Below are 22,534 nucleotides of genomic sequence, written 5' to 3' on the forward strand. Positions count from 1 at the left end.
CATTTAGCAAATTAGTTCGTGTTATTTTGATCACTGAGAATCGCTATTACATGTACGCATATTATGATATGAAATAAAAAGGTCCGACCGAAAGTCAACCAACTAGTGTACAGATACCATTGTATTGTCATTACACATAAAACAGATAGAAAGTGATGATAACTTCCCGTGACATGTAACAAAGCTATGTTTATAAATTACCACAAGTAACTAGTGTACAGATACCAATGTATTGTCATTACACATAAAACAGATAGAAAGTGATGATAACTTCCCGTGACATGTAACAAAGCTATGTTTATCAATTACCAAGAGTAACTAGTGTACAGATACCATTGTATTGTCATAACACATAAAACAGATAGAAAGTGATGATAACTTCCCGTTACATGTAACAAAGCTATGTTTATCAATTACCACAAGTAACTAGTGTACAGATACCATTGTATTGTCATTACATATAAAACAGATAGAAAGTGATGATAACTTCCCGTGACATGTAACAAAGCTATGCATATTAATTACCACAAGTAACTAGTGTACAGATACCATTGTATTGTCATTACACATAAAACAGATAGAAAGTGATGATAACTTCCCGTGTAAATAACTAGCTGGTCATTTCGAATTTGTTACAGATAGTTGCAACATATAATTGTTTACATGTTAATACTTTTTAGCAGAATATTTGATTTGTGAGTATAAAATATAATTAAATATGTTATCTGGTAAGAGTACATTGTTTACAATATATTCTGTTTGAAACAATTACTAAACAATATTGGTATATTTTATATCAATACGCAGTAGTTTGTACGATTGACGACTATAGGAAGGGTACAGTGTCCTGACATTGTCCCTGTGTTATCCACTCGTCATCAGTACATTAATTCGGATCGCTGACCACGATTGTTAAATAACAATAGCAAAGCGGTGCAGACAAACCCACGTGGTGTGTCTACTTAAGATGTACACTGATAACCTACTGGTTAACCGTATTGTCTATAAGACTCGTATACATATTATATATTTATAAACATGGCTTCGAAAGGGTGTCCACGATGTAAGTAGTACCTTTCATTCACTCAGAAATTAAACCTTACGGCATTTATTGTATAAATAAGACGATTGGTTTTTATTTTAATTACAGAGCCAAAGTAAATACCAGTGAATTTAATTTTTGCAAAGGTTTTATACTACAGTCCAGTGTAGAGGAGTCCCATTCCCTCCTGTATTGGTTCATTTATTAATTTATTTACATGAAATGATCTGTATATGGACATTGATGACCAATGCTATCTACAATGGTTCTGTAGGCTGACTGGAGAGATATATGGATAAATAAAACGAAAAGACGTCTTCACTGAACATAACACGTTAGCAATGGGTTCCGGTAACACAAAGTAAGTATAATCAGACCCTTTTTGCATAAACGTTGATATGTGTTGATTTGAAAATGTTGTCCCTGTGTGTTGACACTGTGTAGTATGGTCTGTTTTAAATAAACAAATATAGTCTTAACATATCAATGGTCATTAATTAATGGTCAGTGTGTTTACCTTAGTCTGCGGGGTTATACGTATTACAAGATTACATTAAGCAAGTGGTGTACAATGGGGAACTTTTGCGGTTTTCGCTGATACGATGCAACCAGGATAATTACCGCCCTCGATAATTTATACTTTATAATATCACGATGTAAAATTAGTACCGCAGGAACAATATGAAACATTTCAGTTCAATAAGAATGCTTGTCAAATAAATGTCTGATTTTCGAATATTATTCTAATAAATATGAGTTTTATTATCCTTTCAGACCAAAATCACGAGTGAGGGGAGGTGAAAAGAAGAAGAAGGAGGTAGCAGAGCTACAGGTGATAATAAAACAACTTGGCTTCTGGACTGAACTCGAAATTCTCTACTACCAAATATGTGACCGAGTGGAGGAGGTTTGTGATTTCTTTCTACGCCATTATCAGGAAACAAAATATCCCATTTGATTTAACAATGCTATTCAAACTGTGGTAGGAACCATGGCTTTAACCATATTTTGACCTCAATTATTAGTCATGAATGAAATATACCAAAATGCATGTACTCGTCTTGATACATGGGAAGTATTGTTTCAAGAACGAAATTACCAAGAGGTTCTATAACGTTTTAGATCATTGGTTTTCATAATAATTAATCAAGTAACGGCTAAAAGATCTCAATAGAATAGTATGATACTTTTGACGTCATATATTAAACCTCGATGACTTTTTCGGCACATTGATTGACAGTTTTGGCAACATATCGAACACAACTGTAGTACATACTGCCCTGTGTATTGTACCCAATAATCATATGATAAATAGTGTAAGGGCCAGGGGCTGGAAATAATGAGCTGTGAACCTAAATATGATAAAGAGATTTGCCATGTTTATGTGCTTTGATGTCTCTTCATAATGTTCCTTGTGTATAAGTACAGTTGCATTGTGATATATGTAGTACGTTTAAACATGCTCGCTTTAGTAATTTTTCTTTTTTTTAATAGTTTTTAGTAATCGGTACTCATTTCACACAAATCGTTGGAGTGTAAAACCTTATTTGTTATATATGTCTATGTAGCATGAATGATATTCTAGATTTTTTTGTGATATCAGCATGACGACACCTTTTTGTATTTTTTCTTAAGAGATGTTCGTCTTTTCAAAAGTCAGCATCATGTCCTTGGGAATATCATTTACCGTTATTATTACGCTAATATCTGATCGTACAAGACAATTCAAGGAATATATATGTATATTTGTATAAAATGATTAAATTTACAATAAATGTTTGTGTCAAAAGAAAAGGTAGAGAAGGAGTGATTGCCTCCATGAGGTCATCAATGCATAACAATTATTGAACAGTTGTAATAAGCGTCACGTCAGCTGATAATAATCAGCCTATAATGATGTGTCAATGAGGCAGTAAAATATAGTTCATCCATCCCCATATAGTATGTTTATATGTGTGTTTGCTGTATGAACTGAAACGTTGTGCCTACGTAATGTAATGCCGTTAATAGCGGTGATAAATCTTTATCCACGCGTGAATATACAAAAAAACTAAGGTGACCCCAACCTCGTCTGACGGATCAAATAGATAATGAAAGATGTTTGTATTGGAATTCCATGAACGGAGAAATGATCGGTGAATCGCATGTTTTGCAGGAATTGCTGCACCTTTTGGCTTTGTCACTGGTGTTTTGTTGGGAGTCAACTGTCTCTTTACGTCGCTATGGTATAATGAAAATTGTCTAATCTGGCATCCTGTTGAAAAAGTAGTTCGATATTATATTGGATTCGAAAGAATGTTGGAACATATTCCATTCCGATATTTCAGCTTATAATAACATGCTGGTTTTAATTTCTCGTTTACAGATGGAACATGGTTGGCCGGTCGTGGAAGGTTTGAAAAAGGCCTTTCAGGCATTTGAGAAACAGATCCAGGCTAAGGGATGGAAAAAGAAGTTTGTATCATCAACCTCCTATCATCGCTACCAACGACTGAAAAATGACCTAATACAAGTACGTGGCTTTGATCAGTCAAAGTAACCATCCCTTGTCTATACGTGCGTTTTTGTAAGTATTTCTTAGCATCTGCTTTAAAAGAAACCAGTTCTTGAGACTTGATCTTTTTATCACCTTTTTTTTTATTGCTTTGTCTAAAGGAGAACGAAAAAAAGCGGTTTTCATGAGCAAGCGTTTTGTATGCCGGTAACTATTATGTAAATCAGTAGTAATATATATATGTATGTATGGAAGATATTTGTAGGCTTGGACGTTTAATTAAAAAAATCACTTGGCGGTTTTAAGGAGTGAGTACACTGGCTACGTCTTTGTTTTCATTAATTACACAATTGATGTATTTTTGACAATGGTACTTATTTAAATATTTCATAGTTTTTAATCTGACAACTACTTAAGACCGTCCGTGCAAAGTTGTATATCGGTATCTTTGAAGCACATATATGTATTATAAGGCGAACGTTTCTGCTTGTGGAAATTATCGCGTTGTGGTCCTTTAAACTGATCGCGATGAGGAAAGTTTCGCTTTCACAATAGTTCTGAAATGTTTACGTCTATTTAACTATAATCTACAATCGAATATTCGTGTGGTGATATCTTCTCGCTAATCTACTCCACGTGATAAACTCCAACATTTCCATACCTCGACAATTCTCACATTTACAGTATGTTGTACCTCTTACACCAAGAACATCTTTCAACATATCAAATTCTTATCTCAGGAAGAAAATATTATAAAAAAAATCATATAGAATTTAATATTATTTATAACAATTTGCTTTCTGATTATATATCCAGGCTGGTACTAAGAAAAACTCGAATATCAAAAAGCCTACTATCCCGAAAAATATGTTGAATAAACGAGCCAATAACGACGACATTCAAGATTACAGTGTGGTGTAAGTTTGAAATCACTTGTATTACATTTTGTTACCCAGTTGCTACTTTAGTTTTAATTAGAACAGGATGTTCTGCTTCTGCTAAGCAGACTGCTGAATTTGAAATATTAGAGACGATAACTATTTTCAAGAAAAGGAAATAATTTCGATTAAAATTCATCAATCAACAAACGTATTTTTTTCCATGAAAGCTTCTTTGCAGTAAATCAACAAGATTTCCAGAATGTAGTCATATTTAACGGTACAAAGCGAAACATATAAATGTTGTCTCGGGAGGTACCTTCAATCATTATGTAAACATTTGGAGTACTGTTAGTTTTTAAGACGATAATGAAACTTATGCGAACTTCCATTTGAATATATTTATTTATAAAGTGGCGCGTATTATTAACAGCCATCTGACTACATTTCAGGGTGGAACAACAGTTGACGCAGGCGCAGGCGGAGGTAAAAGCCCTCAAAAAGCAACTGGACAGGTACCTTCTCCATGCTATAGCACTACGTATATTATGTATTATGTATCGAATATTATAAATAATGCAGAAAGCAAGCTGAACTATTTTTACACACATAGAGAAATATATAAAACATCTTAAAACAGGAAAGGTTGCTTAGTCGTAGTATACGCTTTTCTCCGTTATTGGTATAAATATTGAGTGTTTGGTTGTGGTATAGTGCTATTAGATGGTAACATGTTAGTTTTGTTTTTATTTCGAAGGATTTTTTGTATCTTTTTAAATCTTCAATAGTAAACACACTTTGATAACGATAGTCTTTTTCTCTAAGTTCTTTAATGCGGTTATGGTAGTCAGTAGTGTTTGTTTTACTAGGTGTGCTTAAATTATTGTCAACATGTTTTGATCTTTTTTGTTTCCGAAGTCCTTGTTTGTTTAATCCATTTCGAATGATCCTTTTTCTTTACAAGACAATCCAACACCACACAGATAAAAGAAGTGTCTGTCAATAAGTAAGGACTGTATGCTCTGTCTCACTTGGTTTGAAATATTTATATAGATATAACAAGCTTGTAACAGTGGTGTGTCTAATATATAGGTAGTGTGCATTTGTATCTGTATGTATATCCATGCATGGTGATCCAAGTACTCATATCATCAACAGACGATTTGTCACAATGATCATATCGTTAAATATAACCTTTAAATGTTTAGTAGGTATATTGAGTCTTAGTGCAGTAGAAATGTAAATATTACAACATCAAACTTCTTATTTTATGATTTTTTATGTGGCGTTTTGGTCATAGTCTCAAATTTGTATAAAAGTATAAAGAGGACCAAACGCAAACTAATGCCCCACTATGTGTGATATTGATTCACACTAAGACATATCATAACAATAATTCACCAGGTAGGAGTGATATTGATTCACACTAAGACATATCATAAAAATAATTCACCAGGTAGGAGTGATATTGATTCAAACTAAAGCTTATCATAACAATAATTCACCAGGTAAGAGTGATATTGATTCACATTAAGACTTATCATAACAATAATTCACCAGGTAAGAGTGATATTGATTCACACTAAGGCTTATCATAACAATAATTCACCAGGTAAGAGTGATATTGATTCAAACTAAGACATATCATAACAATAATTCACCAGGTAAGAGTGATTTTGATTCACACTAGAACATATCATAAAAATAATTCACCAGGTAAGAGTGATATTGATTCAAACTAAGACATATCATAACAATAATTCACCAGGTAAGAGTGATATTGATTCACAGTAAGGCTTATCATAACAATAATTCACAAGGTAAGAGTGATACAAAAGCTAATATCAATGAAAATAGTATTTGATTATTTGCACAAATGTATCGAATTAGTAGAAGATTATCCTATAAAAATAACAGAGCAACAATATAAACTGATGTTTTCTTGTCGCAATAACGCATTTATCATCTAACGTTACTGTACCCTAATTATATCCACTCATTTAACGTCACTGTACCCTAATTATACCCACTCATCTAACGTCACTGAACCCTAATTATAACCACTCATTTAACGTCACTGTACCCTAATTATCCCCACTCATCTAACGTCACTGTACCCTTATTATACCCACTCATCTAACGTCACGTATCCTAATTATACCCACTCATCTAACGTTACTGTCCCCTAATTACACCCACTCATCTAACGTTACTGTACCCCAATTACACCCACTCATCTAACGTTACTGTACCCCAATTACACCCACTCATCTAACGTTACTGTACCCTAATTACACCCACTCATCTAACGTTACTGTACCCTGATTATACCCACTAATTTAACGTTACTGTACCCTAATTATACCCACTCATCTAACGTCACTGTACCCTAATTATACCCACTCATTTAACGTTACTGTACCCTTATTGTACCCACTCATCTAACGTTAATGTACCCTAATTATACCCACTCATCTAGCGTTACTGTACCCTAATTATACCCACTCATCTAGCGTTACTGTACCCTAATTATACTCACTCATCTAACGTCACTGTGCCCTAAATACACCCACTCATTTAACGTTACTGTAACCTAATTATACCCACTCATCTAACATTACTGTACCCTAATTACACCCACTCATCTAACGTTACTGTACCCTGATTATACCCGCTAATTTAACGTTACTGTACCCTAATTATACCAACTCATCTAACGTCACTGTACCCTAATTATACCCACTCATTTAACGTTACTGTACCATAATTATACCCACTCATCTAACGTTACTGTACCTAACGTCACTGTACCCTAATTATACCCACTCATCTAACCTAACTTTACTGTACCCTAATTACACCCACTCATCTAACGTTACTGTACCCTGATTATACCCGCTAATTTAACGTTACTGTACCCTAATTATACCAACTCATCTAACGTCACTGTACCCTAATTATACCCACTCATTTAACGTTACTGTACTCTAATTATACCCACTCATGTAACGTTACTGTACCCTTATTGTACCCACTCATCTAACGTTAATGTACCCTAATTATACCCACTCATCTAGCGTTACTGTACCCTAATTATACTCACTCATCTAACGTCACTGTGCCCTAAATACACCCACTCATTTAACGTTACTGTACCCTAATTATACCCCCTCATTTAACGTTACTGTACCCTAATTATACCCCCTCATTTAACGTTACTGTACCCTAATTATACTCACTCATCTAACGTCACTGTGCCCTAAATACACCCACTCATTTAACGTTACTGTAACCTAATTATACCCACTCATCTAACATTACTGTACCCTAATTACACCCACTCATCTAACGTTACTGTACCCTAATTATACACACTCATCTAACGTTACTGTACCCTAATTATTCCCACTCATCTAACGGTACTGTACCCTAATTATACCCACTCATCTAACGTAACTGTACCCTAATTACACCCACTCATTTAACGTTACTGCACCCTAATTATACCCACTGATCTAACGTCACTGTACCCTAATTATACCCACTCATTTAACGTTACTGTACTCTAATTATACCCACTCATTTAACGTTACTGTACCCTTATTGTACCCACTCATCTAACGTTAATGTACCCTAATTATACCCACTCATCTAGCGTTACTGTACCCTAATTATACTCACTCATCTAACGTCACTGTGCCCTAAATACACCCACTCATTTAACGTTACTGTAACCTAATTATACCCACTCATCTAACATTACTGTACCCTAATTACACCCACTCATCTAACGTTACTGTACCCTGATTATACCCGCTAATTTAACGTTACTGTACCCTAATTATACCAACTCATTTAACGTTACTGTACCCTAATTATACTCACTCATCTAACGTCACTGTGCCCTAAATACACCCACTCATTTAACGTTACTGTAACCTAATTATACCCACTCATCTAACGTTACTGTACCCTAATTATACCCACTCATCTAACGTTACTGTACCCTAATCATATCCACTCATCTAGCGTTACTGTACCCTAATTATACCCACTCATTTAACGTTACTGTACCCTAATTACACCCACTCATTTAACGTTACTGTACTCTAATTATACCCACTCATCTAACGTCACTGTAACCTAATTATACCCACTCATCTGACGTCACTGTACCCTAATTATACCCACTTATTTAACGTTACTGTACCCTAATTATGCCCACTCATCTAACGTTACTGTCCCCTCATTATACCCACTCATTTAACGTCACTGTTCCCTAATTATACCCACTCATCTATCGTTACTGTACCCTAATTATATCTAACGTTACTGTACCCTAATAATACCCACTCATCTAACGTTACTGAACCCTATTTATACCCACTCATCTAACGTCACTGTACCCTAATTATACCCACTCATCTAACGTTACTGTACCCTAATTATACCCACCCATCTAACGTTACTGTACCCTCATTATACCCACTCATTTAACGTTACTGTACCCTAATTGTACCCACTCATCTAACGTTACTGTACCCTAATTATACCCACTCATTTAAAGTCACTGTATCCTAATTATACCCACTCATCTAACGTTACTGAACCCTAATTATACCCACTCATTTAACGTCACTGTACCCTAATTATACCCACTCATTTAACAACACTGTATCCTAATTATACCCACTCATCTAACGTTACTGTAACCTAATTATACCCACTCATCTAACGTTACTGCACCCTAATTACACCCACACATCTAACGCTCCTGAACCCTAATTATACCCACTCATTTAACGTCACTGTATCCTAATTATACCCACTCATCTAACGTTACTGGACCCTAATTATACCCACTCATCTAACGTTACTATACCCTAATTATACCCACTCATCTAACGTTACTGGACCCTAATTATACCCACTCATCTAACGTTACTATACCCTAATTATACCCACTCATCTAACGTTATTGTACCCTAATTATACCCACTCATTTAACGTCACTGTATCCTAATTATACCCACTCATCTAACGTTACTGTAACCTAATTATACCCACTCATCTAACGTTACTGGACCCTAATTATACCCACTCATCTAACGTTACTGGACCCTAATTATACCCACTCATCTAACGTTACTGCACCCTAATTATACCCACTCATCTAACGTTACTGGACCCTAATTATACCCACTCATCTAACGTTACTATACCCTAATTATACCCACTCATCTAACGTTACTGAACCCTAATTATACCCACTCATTTAACGTCACTGTATCCTAATTATACCCACTCATCTAACGTTACTGGACCCTAATTATACCCACTCATCTAACGTTACTGGACCCTAATTATACCCACTCATCTAACGTTACTATACCCTAATTATACCCACTCATCTAACGTTATTGTACCCTAATTATACCCACTCATTTAACGTTACTCTACCCTAATTGTACCCACTCATCTAACGTTACTGTACCCTAATTGTACCCACTCATTTAACGTCACTGTATCCTAATTATACCCACTCATCTAACGTTACTGAACCCTAATTATACCCACTCATTTAACGTCACTGTATCCTAATTATACCCACTCATCTAACGTTACTGGACCCTAATTATACCCACTCATCTAACGTTACTATACCCTAATTATACCCACTCATCTAACGTTACTGTACCCTAATTACACCAACCCATCTAACGTTCCTGTACCCTAATTATACCCACTCATTTAACGTTACTGTACCCTAATTGTACCCACTCATCTAACGTTACTGTACCCTAAATATACCCACTCATCTAACGTTACTGTACCCTAATTATACCCACTCATCTAACGTTACTGTACCCTAATTACACCCACCCATTTAACGTTACAGTACCCTAATTATACCCACTCATCTAACGTCACTGTACCCTAATTATACCCACTCATTTAACGTTACTGTCCCCTAATTATACCCACTCATCTGACGTCACTGTACCCTAATTATACCCACTCATCTATCGTTACTGTACCCTAATTATCCCCACTCATCTAACGTCACGGTATCCTAATTATACCCACTCATCTAACGTTACTGTACCCTAATTATACCCACTCATTTAACATCACTGTACCCTAATTATACCCACTCATCTAACGTTACTGTACACTAATTATACCCACTCATCTAACGTTACTGTACCCTAATTATACCCACTCATCTAACGTCACTGTACCCTAATTATACCCACTCATTTAACGTTACTGTACCCTAATTATACCCACTCATTTAACGTCACTGTACCCTAATTATACCCACTCATCTAACGTCACGGTATCCTAATTATACCCACTCATCTAACGTTACTGTACCCTAATTATACCCACTCATCTAACGTTACTGTACCCAAATTATACCCACTCATCTAACGTTACTCTACCCTAATTATACCCACTCATCTAACGTTACTGTACCCTAATTATACCCACTCATCTAACGTTACTATACCCTAATTATACCCACTCATCTAACGTTACTGTACCCTAATTATACCCACTCATTTAACGTTACTGTACACTAATTATACCCACTCATCTAACGTTACTGTACCCTAATCATACCCACTCATCTAACGTTACTGTGCCCTAAGTATACCCACTCATTTAACGTTACTGTACCCTAAATAAACCCACTCATTTAACGTTACTGTACCCTAATTATAACCATTCATCTAACGTCACTGTACCATAATTATACCCACTCATCTAACGTTACTGTACCCTAATTATACCAACGTTACATCACTCTTTGAAATATCGCAGTGACCAATAGACCTAATCTAATATATTGTTGATGTTTAAAGATATAGCATCGTACGAATTCGTTTAATTTTCATTTAACCGTAGAGATATTCACCTAACATGCATCGATGAATAGAATTGATAGATTGTGGTCTGAATCACACTGGTGTTTAAATAGATCAGAGTACCCAAATCCTCTGAAGCAAGTTATCGATTTTCGTTAATTTAATCCTTATTTTATATATATATANATCCAATATGAGCACTGGCTCCGTTAATATCATTTCGTGTCTGTTGAATCTCCGTATGGCATGATTTGTTGAAGTTGCCTGTGACTTGAATTGTGTTTGTATGAATATACCTTATGACGTTATTTTTAACACATTGCTTAAATAATATATATTTGGAATTATTTTATCATTTTGATTTTTATATGATTTTAACATCCTATTTCTTGAAATATTGCAAAAGTGTAAATGTTCATATTACTTCGAATTATGTATGTATATTGACTTACACTGGTGTTTATATATCCGTATAAGATATAAAGTAGTATAGCTCCCCATATGAGTTCATGAATATTGATTTACTATCCGATTTCAGAAACGTACATATACTGATATATTCCTGGAGTATTTTTAAGAATTTAATTTATACAGACTTCAGGGAGAACTGGTTGAATTCCACACCGCTAGACTAGAGGTGGATCGGTGGATTGATAAGCTCATAGACAAGAACAACACCATTCTCAAAGTCCATACATACATGAAGCCAGCTAATGATGTTCAAATGGATGACGTCATGGAGGAGGTCATGGAAGAGGTCAATCCTCTACCTTCTGTTCATCTACAGCGTAAACATGATTCTAAAGACATTCTAGAAAGCACACACCGATGGATGGAGTTCTTTACAACAATTTTACCGTGAGTTTTAATATGGTCAAAACAAGACATTCCAAATATTTGATTAAGAGTTCTCTTTTCAGCTAGAAATATTTCAATTAGTTTCAGAACTTACAGCAAGGTTTATTAAATGTTAACACCTGTTTCATGATACGTTTATCTACTTTTTATATTGCCACTTCAGGGAATACTACGAGATGAAAACTCTACAAAGCAGATATACAAAAGTTAAGGACTCTGTATTAATGTTTGGTCCTGTTCCATCGCTTACTGAAAGAACGGAGTATCAGATGGAGGAGACACCCCGGGGAAAGGGGATGAAACGAAAGAAAGTTGTGGTGGTACCTGAGGAAGACGAGGGGGACGGGCTGGTTCGTTTACTTGAAGAAACACAGGAACGACTACAGGAACAGGAGAATGCGATATTGTATATCTATCTATTCTTGACCGATATATTCGTTATGCTAACTGATAAACTTTCTAAAAATTAAACTTAAGATAAATATATTTGATGAAGTTCCAACGTTCTAAAGAAAAGGATCGATGCAATTTGAAATCATAACAGGAAAATACCATTTGGTATACATTTTGCCTTTAGATTATTATTCAAAATCTACCGTAGAATATATGATTCAAATATAATCAGCTTAGTAGGCAAGCCAAATATGGATTAAATGTTTCAGTTGTACTGTTACTGAAAACCTTCGTAAGGATCTATCAAATTCAGATACAGTCAAATAGAGCCTAACAGGTTAACGAAATCTGGCTGCGAATTGATCATCTGAATACCAAATATTCTGGTCAGGAGGATGATTTCCCTTTTCTCCATAGCTCTTTACAGGAGGATAATGAGTTTCTTCGTAAGAAGTTGCGGACAGGAGGTTACACCCAGCGTGAGGGTGATGATGATACTGGAGCCGGACCGAGTGTCCCTAGAATTATTCCTCCGCCTACCTTTTCAAAACAGGAGGAGGAAGATCGCAAAGCAATAATGAAGAGAAACCCTCGCAACGCCGAATATCTGGACGCTCTAATGACGTAAGTAGTAGTCTATGTGTATGGTAATACACTACAAACAAACTGTTGTTGTCTTGTAATCGTTTTGAAGGATTGCAGTTTTGATCAACCACTTTGCCATTTTTTTGAGATCTACCCTTCATGGAAGTTAAACAAACCTTAGTCATACATACCATATTATTGCGATATCAAGTGTTATCACATGTATTATAGTTTACTTTAAGTTTTTGTAAGTATTAATAGAGGAAAGGTTCATTTCAAATTCTTTTTTCAGTTTTTCTGACTAAAGATGAAAATTTGTTAATTATTAATCACTTTAGGAATGTCTTATTCCATTGACTGTAGGCAACCGTCGTTCCACCTCCCGGTAATAACACAAGCTATTTAGCAGCATGGCGCTTTATTAAAATCTTACTTGTGTAATGATTCCTCTATACACGAAATGGCTGAGTGTAGACTTTGTTTGGCTTTTTGTATAGTCTCACTAAATATTTGAATACGTGCTTCAATATTTCGTATAACTTGTAATTTGTTTTGTAACATGTAATATGTGTGATTCAGGCAAATGCAATTCTACAATCTATCCTGGGACTATTCCTTATCGTTATTTTTACTTCCGGCCGTATTACAGCAAAAGTTTCATTTTCATATCAATACGTATCATTTAGTATCAATAGCTATCCATAATCATGCATCGATGAACAATATTTTGACATTCACTTATTACATTAGATCTGGTCATTCCTAGTTAGCTATGCCCTTGGCCTGTATTACCAATAGCATAACCATTGCACGCTGAACTGTATTAAATATGCTTGCTGGTTTTATCAGGTCTATAATGAAATATTTACTGCTGTTGTGACGCTTGAAAAAGTTGACAGTATAATATGCTTGGTTTTGATGCTTTTGGCATGATGAAGCACTCAAACAACACACATACACACATAACTCGCATGGAGGCATGTCCTTTAATGCCATTATCTGTTATTAGGACTCTTAAATCAATAAATTAGGCAATCCAGCTCAAATTCTAAATAGATTTTAACTGATATTTACAAAAGGTTGGGTATGTCAAAATAATGCAAACGATATAGTGATCCAAATGACTTTTAACAATCCCGATTAAAAATTGTCTAAGTTAAGTCAACAGCGATTATCTTTCATCGTTGGATTGTGACATTGTATGAAGAAATAGAAGCTAAAGGAATGAAGATATATGCGACGTCAAACCGGTTTAATCATTCATTGTTCATTGTTTGTCTGCAGTCAAATCAAGCATCAGAAGTTGGTAACTCGACGTATAGATCGCCTGAAAATGAACGTAGTGAAAGTGAAACTCCATGGCGGTTATGACGAGAATGACATGGCGGGGGCCATGACAACGACGGAGGACGGAGCGGAGTTCGATGCTCTCATGGTCATAGAAACCAACAACCGTGTCCTGAATGAAACCATTCCGTAAGTATACCTCCATTTGTATTCAGACTGTGATAGAAAAATGTAAACTGCAGAACACCGATACACTTTTATCGCTTTGATAGAAACAGATTTTGTGAGAACTAGGCACAGATTTATTTCATATAGTTAATTTTCTTAAATTTTTTATATCAATATAATGGATCGTTTACAAGTATTGATTAAATTTAAACAATACAATAGCCAATAAGCAACCACACGCCTTGTATAGACACATTGAAAATGGATGGAATGTTGTTTTAAAAAAGGATGCAATGTCAAATACGTCTTTTTTTGTCAATGATTAAACAACAACACATTTCGTATTTAGTTATTTTTTTTTAGTTTAGTATCGGCTGTGTTTGATCAATTAAAATTTATTATTAATTGTCTTCACTTATTTCGTATGAAAAATCAGTGTTACTGATACAAACGTCCATTCAATAAATACAGTTATACTGTGGTTTGATACCACAAAACATACACTTTTATGTTTTCACGCATTCCTATGTTGATTAATTATTTGCCGATTCCGTTATTGCTGAAATATTTTCATTTCGATGTTTACTACTATATTTGGAAAAATCACAAATACCATGAACATTTTCCCCTGTTTTCAAGACGTTGACTTGTGTGCTAAGACATATCATTAATACTGATTTAAAATATGTTGGATATTAACTGATAGAGCTGTTCATTTGGAAATATAAATATTGCTGTTCAAGCTCCACACTTTCATATGTTTTCAACCGCCCAGGGAGCTAGAGAACCTGCTGATGTTAGCAACTGTCGGCCAGAAACTGCTAGAGACGGTGGACACGATGTACACCCACTTCTGTTCCGACATCCTTCGAGACAACGAGCGCCTTCTAGCACAGCTTGGTGAACAGGAACCAGATACAGAAAAAGACACGGCGTCCAACATCGTCACAAAGTACAGGCAGAAACTTGAGGACATTCAGACCACACTACTCAGGTAAAATTGAAATATTGCACATTATGACATTTAAACAGTTCCATTTGGAGTTCTGTGATTTGTACTTATTTTGGAAACATACTGATGCACCATGGAATATTCATGTCTTGCTTTGTTTCTGATTGACGTTTTATGTATATATCATTGCGAACAGGAACAGGGACGATATCGTACAGCTACAGAAAGAAAAGAGTGGGTTGGAGAAGAAGGCCAGCGAACTGCGGGAAACAAAAAAGGCTATGAGAAAGCTGGAGATAAAAGCAGAGAAAATGACCTCAAAGTAAACAAACCTAATTAGTACAATACTTGCTTTGGAACTACTCCATCAAGTTCTTTTCATGCATTACTAAGCTCATGTAATTAACATGGATGTATTTAGCTGTGCATAAGGCAGGTCATTATTGAGTTAAGCGATTGTGTTGCTCTTGAAACTTTAAACTGTCAATTTCTTTATAAATGATATGTCAAATACTAAATTTATACAAGAAACATTATTTACAAACATATAATCTTAAATACAAAACTCGTCTTTACCTCGGACTCTAGACTTGTGCGGAAGACCGGCACGGAGCTGGTGCGAGAAAACCCGGATGTAACAGATGTCGTAGGCTTTAAGAAAGGGAAGACAATATGGGACCGCTATAAAGACGCGTACGAATTTGAGTGGTATGACGCGTATGATTTGGAGAAGAACTACCTGGGAAAGCCGCCAAGGGAGGGAATAGACACACTTTTACAAATGCTCAAGGTATATATTGATGGTGTACCGGTATGACCCATACAAAATGGCTTTAATTCTGTTATAGGCATTGAATCAGGAGGTAACTGTCTTTACAAGCCTCTTTACTTTGAATTTTGTTGAATTTGATGGACCTATATTTTACCAGACTATCGGCATTCTCTGTGCACCGATTCTAGCGATATGATTTAATGCTTAATAATTCATCTATGCTTAAGTTTCATTATAGACATATTGATTATGCTTTGCTCTCTGAAACATTAATTTTGAGAACTATTATTTGTTAGTGTCTACGATAATTAAGGATCCTAATACCACTGCAAAAAGACTGTAAATATGTATTAGAAAGTATTTCTCATCATGTTTATAGCTCCGATAAATACTTGCTGAGAGGAAGACCATACCTTTAGGGATTGATTTATGAAATAACAAAGATACAATCAAACAAATTTAATCGACAACGGGGCTAAACCAGGTTTCGAACCCCAAACCCCTTGCTCTAACCGAATGAGCTTCCTGATCAACGCACTTCCTAGCCGAACTGTGCAACAGTAAGATCCAAAACGAAATCAAGGAGTGGTTTTTGTAACAATAAAACACAGTGCAGTGGAACAGGGATCCTTAATGACTTGATCACAGTGTTTTAACTCGTTGATGGTCCACATGTTTTCCCCGATTTGTCTGGGGAAATTATGTTTGGTGCAACATGTGGTAGAGAAAACATTTTTTAAAACAACTCTTTTCGCCACTTGTTGGTTTCCGTTGCTCATGATGATTTGTATTTGTCTGTTGACGCTTTGTTATATAAACATATAGCTGTACTTAAGCATCGGTATTCATCAACGCAAGAAGCATGACGTCTTACATCCTATAGATGAGTGTTAGGGTACTGGTGTCAAATACTAATAAATGTGCCACATGTGGTAGAGTGCATATTTCTGAAGCAACTGGTTTCTCCCCTGGTTAGTTTTAGTTTTCTTGGTGCTTTGTATTAACGCGTTGGTATATGTAGACATTTCTGTGGTTAAGCATCGGTATTCATCAACGCATTAATACCATTAATGAGTGTCAGGGTTCTGGTGTTGAATACACGCGTGTCAAGGCATTGGTATTCAATACAGTTTATTCCATTCATGTGTAGTGGTATTCTTTTAATTTTAGGATTGCTTCGAATATTGCAAGAAGGAGGCTGACGACCAATGGGAACAGATCAAGATAGCGCTATTGTGGGAGGCGAAGATCGTAAGTTATATATGACGTATACTTTTGGTGCTCCATTTTATTCAATTTCAAAAGTCAAATGTAAATATCACACAAACTAATAACGTTAAATGAATTTAAGGAAACTGTATAAATTCAGACCTTGTTGATGTTTTGCTATTTAAATACAGATTTCCAAAGTTTTGATTAATCATGTTGGAAACATAATGTCTCATCGATATTGTTTATTGGACTCTTAAAGATTAGTATTGAGAGATGCAATTCACTAATTTGATGAAGACAAATTCATACTTGAGCGCATTACTGTACAGGACAAAGGGGTGCAAATGTAGAGGAGAAACATTTCAACTGATTAGAAGAACCAATTTCAATATGTATTTGTTTATTTATAACAATCAAACACAATTCAAACTTTCGTTGATTCTTCAAACCTGAAATGAGTTTTATGCAAATGTTTGTTTTAATAGATATGAAGTCGAGACAAATACTTTTACACTTGTATTTCAAACCATTTCAAATTTAGCTTTATATAGCATTAATGATTCATCCTGAATTGTAAATCCACCATACAGAGCGATGGACAAGAGGTAGTATATTATTTAGCTACTTGTGTAAACGTTAGTGTCTTGGATTAAAGAGGACAGTATGGTGAATTGGTGTGATTCAGTGAAGTTGTACACATGATGTTGCAATCTACTGTTCTGTTTTTTGATATCACAAAAGTTTTATCGTATTTGTCGAGAATTGTTCAATCTACAACATTAATGATTGTGACGTAAAGTTAAAGTAGCATAGCACACACAATTCAATCAGTAGTATTGTCTTCAGCTATCTGTTAAGCATTTACAGATTGTTCTCCTTATACAATGCAAATACTTTGAAGTAGTTTCATTATAGTTTATGCTTTTGAACAATTTTGAGAATTTTAAGTTTTGATATGAACCAATAAACAAACGTGTAAGTTCTTGAAAAGATTTCCCTACGAGAAAAGCTAAAGAAGACAAACGGTGAAGCTGAAGACGTATGACATCATTGTGTGTGCCTATGATACTGTAAGGAGTGTTATGATAACTTAGAAAGTCATATCTTCTGCAAACTTGAGTTTGTTAAAATGAAGATTAAGTCTACACGTTTCGATGTTTATAACTTGACTTCTTTTTTTCCTTTCTATTCATTGTATAACAATGTCACGAATTTCAGTTTTAATTTATCCCCAGGTGGTTGAAATCGGTGATGGGTTTAACACACTGTCTTGTAGATGTTGTTTGTGTCCAAGTAGATAGAAGGGTTTTGTTGTATATTTTCATGATTCAGTTAGTCCCTTCGACTCAACGTTGACGGACTCTATAATAATGGTTTTAATCATCCGTATATATATTTATTGATGCAATACAGAGTTTAGTATAATAGATTTTGAAAGTCACTTACTAGACCAATTATGGTAATTACCTTAAATTTCTTTTTAAAAAAAAAGCACTAAATATTATTCTTGGTACATAGTACATATTAATACCATACCCAAATACTTAACTTTTAAAACATCGCTTTTTGCAGGAAAGAGATTTTACAGAGCAGGATACTAAATATCTCCTGAATTTGCGCAAGAATTATATTGGATCCACGGATATCATCGAAGATGTAAGATGATCAAATTGTTATATTACTTATCTGTTTAATTTCACGTAAAGTATATAGAATCTAGTTTTGGAAAAAAAAGATTTCTAAACAATCATTCTAGTGTATCGCCCTCGTTTTCTGAATGATACATAGTTAAGTGAACATAATAAGCTTCTGTTGTCATAATGAATTGAACATTAAGTTTCTTCATGATTTAAATATTTACAGAATTTAAGTTTATTTTGATTTCAGTTTAATGGCTTTTGTGTGTATAATTAAGGATTGTTTCTAAAAGTGTTCTGATGCTATATTAATGTTTTAACACAGCATTTCCGGGAGAAAGGGATGTCTTCTGAATACCAGAAGGAGGCCAGAGACGACAAGTTCAATCCTTACATTCGAAAACTCGTGGAACTGTGCTGGTTCCTGGTGCTTCAGGATCCGCCTATGCACCTTCACTGGGACATCAAATACGCCGACTTCGTGGACAGGGACATGTACGATAACTTCACACTGAATGGGCGACGGTATGACTTCATCGTCTGGCCTGCCATGCTTCTATACAAGGACGGACCACTCCTTTCTAAAGGCATCATACAGCCTATCTTTCTGGACTAGGTGTCGCTGTCATACAATACTTCACCCTAGGCTCGAGACGGCTATCATACAAACACTACAGACACGACTATTTAACCAAGACTCGAGACGGCTATCATACAAACACTACAGACACGTCTAGTTAACCAAGACTCGAAACGGCTTTCATACAAACACTACAGACACGTCTATTTGTGTCTTTATATCATACAGTATGTCTTCCCGGAATGGGGTGACATCCCTACAGCCTTTCTCACGCGACTCATGCTAGTTAGCACGTCACTAATTTATTGTCACTGTTACTGGACGTAATGGTCTTAAAACATCGTAATACTAGTAGTCTAGTGTACGATATTATCGGTATAAATACCATGTTACACTTTTTACACCGTTTCTTAATTTCTAAGTTGTTGAGGAATAAGAGCTTACATCAATACCTACCTTTCTCTTTACAGCCTTGAGCATGGCATCCACCATCACCCTCCCTGATGAACTTCTTTTTATTAAAACCCACTTGTCCTGTGAACTAAAGTTTCATTTATATATTTCTTTCCGCAAACATACATACATATCTTCATATATTATGGATTGCTATCATCTTAGCATACATGTCTTAAAAATCACTACAATTATACAAATAAGTGAGCAACTATTTAAAAATGACCAAGGAAACAATAAGCAAGCCAAACTAAGTAAACATTTACTACACAGTGTGTCCACTGTGTCCGTTTAGGACACATCGGTTGTCCTAAAGATCAACAGAATAATATCTCATATAACATAACGTATCCTTCTGTAATACGATTGGTCTGGATACACTAATGTATCATGGGATAAAAATCCTTGTATAGAAAAGAAAGTCTGATCTCAATTGAACATGATTGTTTATCATTAAGTTAAAACATACTACATAAATGACTGGATATTATAATGAAATATAAAACCAAACCATCAGTATCAGTTTTGTTTTGTTTTGAAGATAATTTAAATTAATGGGTATTCCCTTTCTCTGCTGGCAGAGTAGAATGTGTCCGATTACTTGAATCCTCAGAACAAAACACATAATACACTGGTGTATTCTGGTCCTTAAATTGTACCTATGATTTATATATACATATTTATATACTCGTAATATGTGTGCCTATTTCACAAATACTTAGTACATAGTTTCATTTCTATTTTGTCATGTTGATAGTAACCGTTTGAAAGGTTGATGAAAATTCGATTCAGGTTGAAGTTAATTGATATAGCTTTGAAATGACTTCTTGTAATTAATTTTAATTGATTTAAATCATTCTAATTATTTCTCAATTTTTGAAATTCGGAACGAAATATCCAGCTGATGTTTTTACTATTTTTATTACATTTTACAGTGTTCATTCTTTGGGGGGGAAAAACAAAATCGAAAAAGTCGTATATATATGGTACAAATACGACTACCACGTCAGCATTTACAAGAATGACTTACCAGTCTGTTTTGGAATGCATCTTTTGTTATACAGACAAGGATGTGGTATGCTTACCAGACATTCCCAAAGTCCATACCAAGCATATCTTTCTAATGTTTAGTGATCATATATTATGTAAACAGATTTTAAATAAATATAAACTAGTAGACCTGAAGTTGAAACTACTGTTGCCTAAACCCCATGCACTGATGTTGTGCAAAAACACATGTTTCAACTGTAATGATAACATTCGAGGTCAATCGAATGTTATACGATATTTCTTGCAGTTGTCAATAACAAATATTTTCTTATTTGATTTCAATGCGATAACTTTGATCGATTTAAGGAGTTCAATTACAATATAACAAAAATAAAAGAAACACAAATTAAGTACGGTATATTGAAGCGCGACAATTTGGGAATAAAATTATTCAAATTTGGAAGTATGTTGTCATTTTCTTTTAATGATCATGCCAAGTGTTATACGATATAGTTTACTGCCGACCATGATCATGCCAAGTGTTATACGATATGGTTTACTTCCGACCATGATCATGCCAAGTGTGACACGATATGGTTTACTGCCGACCATGATAATGCCAAGTGTTATACGATATGGTTTTCTGCCGACCATGATCATGCCAAGAGTTATACGATATGGTTTACTGCCATGATCATGCCAAGTGTTATACGACATGGTTTACTGCCATGATCATGCCAAGTGTTATACTATATGGGTTACTGCCGACCATGATCATGCCATGTGTTATACGCTATGGTTTACTGCCGACCATGATCATTCCAAGTGTTATACGATATGGTTTACTTCCGACCATGATCATGCCAAGTGTTATACGACATGGTTTACTGCCATGATCATGCCAAGTGTTATACGATATGGGTTACTGCCGACCATGATCATGCCAAGTCTTATACGATATGGTTTACTGCCGTGATCATGCCAAGTGTTATACGACATGGTTTACTGCCATGATCATGCCAAGTGTTATACGTTATGGTTTACTGCCATGATCATGCCAAGTGTTATACGACATGGTTTACTGCCATGATCATGCCAAGTGTTATACTATATGGTTTACTGCAGACCATGATCATGCCAAGTGTTATACGATATGGTTTACTGCCGACCATGGAAACATTTATATGACTGCGTATAACTTCACATATCAATTATAATACATAATTATGGATATTAAATGAACGAACGATCAATCGATATCCTTTCTTTCTTCTACATCGTGTTTTCCTCTTGTGTATTTGAAGGATATATTCGTAACCGTTAAAAAATGTCACTCTGAAAAAGGTTCATATAACGAACTC

The 22,534-nt window shown here is 35.1% G+C and overlaps 1 protein-coding gene across 2 annotated transcripts; it reads left to right on the forward strand.

The window, feature by feature from the left end:
• The first annotated feature begins 1,041 nt into the window (after positions 1 to 1,041).
• LOC110467039 lies at positions 1,042 to 21,563 on the forward strand. 2 transcript variants are annotated; one of them, XM_021523908.1, is made up of 18 exons: positions 1,042 to 1,063; positions 1,317 to 1,403; positions 1,817 to 1,949; positions 3,408 to 3,554; positions 4,353 to 4,453; positions 4,867 to 4,929; positions 5,379 to 5,420; positions 11,881 to 12,144; positions 12,308 to 12,550; positions 12,955 to 13,161; positions 14,407 to 14,598; positions 15,353 to 15,571; positions 15,726 to 15,851; positions 16,118 to 16,319; positions 17,472 to 17,552; positions 18,104 to 18,118; positions 19,086 to 19,169; positions 19,476 to 21,563. In XM_021523908.1, exons 2-18 carry the CDS (start codon positions 1,384 to 1,386, stop codon positions 19,764 to 19,766), a joined length of 2,430 nt encoding a protein of 809 aa, XP_021379583.1. In that variant the 5' UTR covers positions 1,042 to 1,063; positions 1,317 to 1,383; the 3' UTR covers positions 19,767 to 21,563. The 2 variants fall into 2 exon arrangements, with proteins under 2 accessions (XP_021379583.1, XP_021379591.1); XM_021523916.1 differs by lacking the exon at positions 18,104 to 18,118.
• Positions 21,564 to 22,534: the final 971 nt, after the last annotated feature.

Source organism: Mizuhopecten yessoensis, unplaced genomic scaffold, assembly GCF_002113885.1.
Source record: "Mizuhopecten yessoensis strain PY_sf001 unplaced genomic scaffold, ASM211388v2 scaffold1721, whole genome shotgun sequence".
NCBI lineage: Eukaryota > Metazoa > Mollusca > Bivalvia > Pectinida > Pectinidae > Mizuhopecten > Mizuhopecten yessoensis.